This window comes from Crocodylus porosus, unplaced genomic scaffold, assembly GCF_001723895.1.
Source record: "Crocodylus porosus isolate Cpor-Errol unplaced genomic scaffold, CroPor_comp1, whole genome shotgun sequence".
Taxonomy (NCBI): Eukaryota; Metazoa; Chordata; order Crocodylia; family Crocodylidae; genus Crocodylus; species Crocodylus porosus.
The window spans coordinates 111,386,292-111,392,291 of NW_017728943.1; the positions used below are offsets into that span (position 1 = coordinate 111,386,292).

The 6,000-nt window shown below is 40.8% G+C and overlaps 1 protein-coding gene across 2 annotated transcripts in view; it reads left to right on the forward strand.

Moving 5' to 3' along the window:
* AGPAT4 (1-acylglycerol-3-phosphate O-acyltransferase 4) overlaps positions 1 to 6,000 on the forward strand; it is a 128,723-nt gene that overhangs the window by 62,026 nt on the left and 60,697 nt on the right. For both annotated transcript variants that reach the window (XM_019549989.1, XM_019549990.1), the window contains exon 3: positions 5,814 to 5,983. In XM_019549989.1, the coding sequence (XP_019405534.1) occupies positions 5,814 to 5,983 (170 nt within the window). The remainder of the gene's footprint in view (positions 1 to 5,813; positions 5,984 to 6,000) is intronic.

The window sequence follows — 6,000 nt, forward strand, 5'->3', positions numbered from 1 at the left end:
AAAGAAGTGTTAAGAACTTCAAACTTTCAAGCTTGATTATTTCATACAAAAACATTCAGTGCTGGCACTGGATGAATGTGTGTAGCAACTGTAACAGGAAGTCGAGAACAGATGGAGAGATCTAACCGTGTAATGCCATTTTCCTGCATGCAACACACCTTGGAATATAACAGGCACCTTGTTTTTGAAAGACAGAATGAAGGGCTGGGGGGAAGAAAAGACCTTTCTGTATAGTAACTGGGCACATCTACATGTGTGCTTTAATATACAGTAGCCTATTTTACTGTGCATTAGTGGTGCGTTAAAGTGCTATTATGCTAATATGCAGTAAACTAGGCTATTGCACATTAAGCGTCACTGCAAAAGCATGTGCTTGAGCTACTGCACATTGGGCCATCCTAATGCACATTAGTTTACCTCACATAGGAGGTAATAAATTTTAATGCACATTAAAAGCACACTAATGCACATGTAGATGCTCCCACTGAGTAAGTAGCAGCAGTTAGAGAGCTAAGCCTGCTCATTCTCTTCCCTGTAGATTGCTGCAAATTTTACTTTTAGTTTCGCACAGAGCAGCAAAAATTGCTCTTACTGTATTTCTCACACAGTGCACACTCAAATTTCCAGCAGGTGTTTTTGGGGGAAAGGTATGTGTTCTTTGCAAGAAAATATGGTATTTTCCTTGGGTGAAAAATCACACTGAATAAAGCCTCCAGTTTCAACTTTTCTGCATATCTTTTTTCCCTTGAAATACATTTGGCACTGGAAATGTAATTAAAATACTGCATGCATATGAAATACCTATATAGTGATCCTTCTGATGTATTATTCATTTGTTCAATTCAGGTTCTTACAAAAAAAAAAACTGACACTGGAAATGAAACAGGATGACTGTGATGAAATGGTACTTATCTAGATGAAGCTGGTTTGATTAGAGGGCCTTGTATGCAATTATTATCTGTTTGCTTTTTAACCTTTTAAGTGATTGATTTGATAGCAAGAGAGGATAAAAGACAGCCTGACTCATTTGGGTACAATGCTGAGGGGAGAGAGACATTTTTTTTCTTTTTGTGTGGTTTTACTGCGTTCTCAATATGCAATCTTTAAACAATGTCAAATTATTCAGCCACAGTAGTGCTGCTCTTCTGGCTTGAATTTAAAAAAACAAAAAACGTAAAGTTTGGGAATGTGGAATTCTGATTTTAAATTTCATTTATTCTTGCAAGGAATTTAATAGATTGCTTCTGGAAGTTGAACTGCATTTTGGTCTCCATTTGTGAATCCTCACGGGTTCTCTGTAAAATGGAACACTTTGGTCTATGCTGGAAATTGATGCTTTGCTGAATAATGGCATTCACAAGCGTTATTTTATTACCATATTATACTGACTCCAACCAAGTCTGCATTGATAGTCTTCCCCTTGACCCACTGATAAAGCAATTAAAATAGAAATAGTTACTTGCTGTGGTTAGGAATAAGCAGGGCATAGTGAAGTCATTGATATAGATAGTCATTGTACCTTACGCATGCTAACTTTGGTTGAAGTATTTGCTCTCTGAATGAAGGCTGATCCTTAGTCTGAATTTTTAATTTTAGCAGACAAACTTTTTTTTCTTCTCTCACCATCATTCCCAACTACTCTGTTACGTGTGGTGCAATATCATCTCAAAGCCTCAAGCAATCATTAGCTAATGAATATTGAAAAACATAGTTTTGTTCTTGGCCTGTGCAGGTTTCACCTTTTTAGAAAATAAATGATTTCAGAGGCTTCTCTGGTTCTGATCTTTGCTAAATTGAATGGGAAGGGCTTTGGTGTTGTGTTTTGTTTTGTTTTTCCCTTGTTGAAATTGATCCATGCTTTTACCTTGTTTGCCTGTCTACCTGCTTAGCTAATGCTGTTCTAGCCTTTTTCCTAAACAGTGTTTTTCCTGGAAGAAAACACCAACATATAGGAACCTAATCTAAACTGAGCAAGAATGTTTTTCGGGGATAAGGGTTGTAGCTGTGTTGGTCAAAGAAATACAAGCAGTCAGTGTGCTACAGGCAATATCTTTTATTTAGATCAACTAGATAGTTGCAAAAAACCCTTTTCTTTATTTGCAAGCTTTCAGGCACACACGCCCTTCCTCAGGCATTGGAGAATGCAAAGATTTTTTTTTTTTTTCCCCCCCAAGCTTTTCTCCATGGTAAGTACTAGGAGACTTTTAGAGCTTATTAAGAGCTGAGCTCTTCATGCAGGCTTGCAATTCCAGCTGGGGTTGAAAGGAAATTTTCAAAGCCTTGCAACTGAATTTTATGAGAATTGGCAGCATGGTGGTGACATCAGTGGTGCATCATCAAACCCCAATATATGATAGCCATACAGAGATGAAGAAATGAATGGCTTTATTATATAGTCACTCTGTTCTCTGGAACCTTACCGGTTTTTTTACTGCATCTGAAAACGGGGCAAAGTTGGAAGAGATACCAAATTATGATGACTTCAATCTGTTTATACCCCTGCACAGATAGTTGGTGCAGTGTGTGTTGGTGTACATTACTCTATTTACTCAATTCTAAGATGAGGTTTTTTTCCCTCCACTTAATGGGGGGGGAGCACCTCATCTTAAAATTGTGTACAAGAGTGGTGGCTAGGGGGTGGGCACAAGTGACTGCAGCTCTGGGTTTAGCCCCTACCCAGGTTTGGGGCTGCAGCTGCAGTGTGCCCCTTTTCCCCCCATAGTTTCTGCTCCTCTACCTGCCCCCTCCCTCTCTCTCTTTTTTTTTTTTTCTTCCTCCCTTCCCCCTTTTACCTTTTTGCTTTGTGCCAGCAGGCTGGCACCTGTAGCAGCAGCATGTATCTATCCCACACAGTTGCTCTGGGGGTTGTGCTGGGGGCTGTCTGTGTGCCTTTAGCTAGATCAGGGACTGAGCTTGCTAGCACTGAGCAAAGTAAGGGAGAGAAGAAGAAGCAGAGTCTAGGAGGCGAGGAAGAGCACGAGTAGAGGCATGGGAAAGCAGAGGCTGGGGGGAGCAGGGGCCTGTGGCTACAGGGAAGAGGGGCTGCCAGGGGCCAGAGGTGGCAGGAGCCAGGCACAAGCAGGCAGCAAGCTGCCTTCCCCTATGGCATTGAGGGAATGAATTCGAGATGACTGCCCAATAATTTAATAGAAAATTATAATAAATGTTAAATTTTCTACATATGAAATCTAATTATTGGGAGGTTCATCTTAAATTTGGGTAAATAAGCTAATTTCCTTCCTAACAAGGAAGATGGCCTAAGCTGTAGCATCTCCCTTTTGTTTTTTTACCTTTCAGCTCTGTTGCATCATTTGTGACTTCCATATACATCAGTGGATGTAAGTAGCTTTAAGGAAGTTGTTGTCCTCAAACTTCTTTAGATGCAAGGAATCCCTTGAAAATGTCAGCTCTTTATTTTTGCTCATGTATTGACTGCAGGCATATAATAGAGCAATCCTTTTGCAAAGAATTCAGAAGAGACCACAACACATCAAGAGTGCTTTTACCACTGTGGATTCCTATTTGAAATCTCTGGGTTTATTTTGTGAATCATGTTTCCATACCTAATAGTGCTAGTGTTGAATGGTATGCTTCTGCACCCTGAAAGTGTATTAAGGCGACCCCCAGGTGCTGCAGCATCCCGGTTGAATCACTGCTTTAACAACATGGCTTTGGAGTTTAATGTAAAAGAGCTGAACTTTCACCACTTTCTCCATTGCCTTTGAATGTGACTGTGTTCCTTTAACCCAGCGATTCTTGATTAGGATGCTGTGAGATGTGCACAATATATTACTGATTGGTATGCAAATGTCTACACAGTGATTCACAGGTAAATCCCTGAGATTTTCCAACAGGAACCCATCATGTCAAAAAAAATTCTGACCTGTTATGGACTTGAAGTTTGCAACAGAATTACTCTATTCTGAAGTTTAAAAAACCAACCAAACAAACGAGCAAAAAAACCCAAACCCAAAAACCCCACAAGTGAAGGCTAAGAGCTGGCATATCTGAGAGATGCTTTGTGTCTAAGGTTGAGAACCACTATTCTAACTGCATCTTCATCTAGGCATGCTGAAGCCTTTCAAAATTTTTCAAAGCCCTATTCTAAAAGGATGATAAGCACTTAAGTGACTTATGGAAATGGGACTTCAGAAAATTGAAAATCCAATCTGTAGAAGACAACTAGCATCACTAAAGCAATATAAAATTGTAATATACATGCACTTTAATTGGTTTAACTCATTTTAAATTGGTTTATCATAATGTGTTTAAGATTTGAGGACTGCAGCTTATAGCAATAACGTTTCTGAACATGAAAACCAGGGTTTTGGTTTTTGCCTGTACTTAAATGTTTTCAGAATACATTAGAAACCCAAACACTACGTTTGGATAGGAACCAGAATGTAAAACTAATTGTAAATGACAGGGTAACTGAGTAATTTTTCTTTTTCGTTCTCCAAGTTGGGAACAGTTCAAAAAGTAAACAGAATCCCAGTTGTGGTAGGAAAATAAGTGATGATATTTTTTCCCTTTTTTGTAGTATCTCTTTTTTGTTTCAGCCTAACTTCCCCACCCTCTTCATCCCCAGCTATCTACTTCCCTATCTAGGGACCAGTTCCCATCAAATAAAAAAAGCCTTCACATTTCTTACAGCAAGATCAGGCCCTTAATGCTGATCCTATTACATGAAATAGGGGCATCAGAGAGCACTGCTGTTTGAGTGGCGAGGATTGCAGCCTCTGCCAAGGCTGGCAGCAACACATTTTTTCACCAGTTTTTGATGACATGGCACCCTGCCATAGAATGAGCCTCCCCAACTAACAGCTGTTCTCCTGTGCAAAATACTTGGGTGCTTAGCTTCTGCCATGAGAATTGGCTGGCCCTTTGCTTTGAATTGGCATTGTTGGAAGGAGTACCTCCAGGCTATCAGCCACAGCAGGAAAGGCTGCTTCCAGGGAGGGTGCTGCATCACTGCACTGACTATGTTTGGAGCCACTGCAGCCAAGCTCAGGGGTGTCCTCCAGAACTTACTGACGAGTGAAATGATCAGACTTCATCTTCATGCCCTTGAAAATCATTACCCCCTCTCTTACTTCGGAGGGGGGGGGAGGAGCCAGCGAGGGCTTTGAATCTTCCCGTCCACCTTTGCTCAGGAATCTAACTTAGCAGCCTGCAGCCACTTAGTATGTGCCCGGAAGTGTCTGGGCATACCTATTGCATCGAATGGGAGGTTGCTGTGTAACTGGGTGTGATTTTGATGAGTAAGAATAGAATAGCCTGCCTTTGCAAGGCTTCTTTCTGAGGGGGATGGTATGGGGAAAGAGTGGGGAAGTGACTGCCAACAGTGGTAACAATAGACAGTAACTTTAGTATAGCAGCACAAAGTAACTGTGCAATTCCTTTTTTCCTTTGCCAATGTTCAGGATTATGAAGAGCCCTGGAGTCTGAGTGCAATCCAGTGAGTTGCTGAACATTCCTGGAAGGGTGACTTTTTTTATATTAGGCCCATGTGGTGTAATTGGTATTTTCTTGACTGCTGCATTTAAAATCCACATGCAATGACTCTCCTTCAAAAAGCCTTCAACTTCTTTGTCCTTGTATACCCCGCCCCAGTGATGTACTAAAAAACACGTGCAGCCAATGCTTAGGTTCTGGCTAGATGATGTAGATGATGAGCTGCGGTCACTTTTTTTTTTCTTTTTTTCTTTTTTACTGTGCCCGCTAAGAGGCAAAGAGCTGTTTTTTCAGCATGCAACTGACTGACTGGTGGGCACTTGTGTATCTTGTATATTAATTCACTTCTTTTGTTCCAGAGATGGTGATGTTGCTGGAATGGTGGTCAGGCACTGACTGCACCCTCTACACCGACCCAGAAAGTTACCACAAGTACGGGAAAGAGAATGCCATCGTCATCCTTAATCACAACTTTGAAATCGACTTTCTCTGTGGTTGGAACTTTTGTGAGAGATTTGGGGTTTTGGGGGTGAGTTTTTTTTTTTT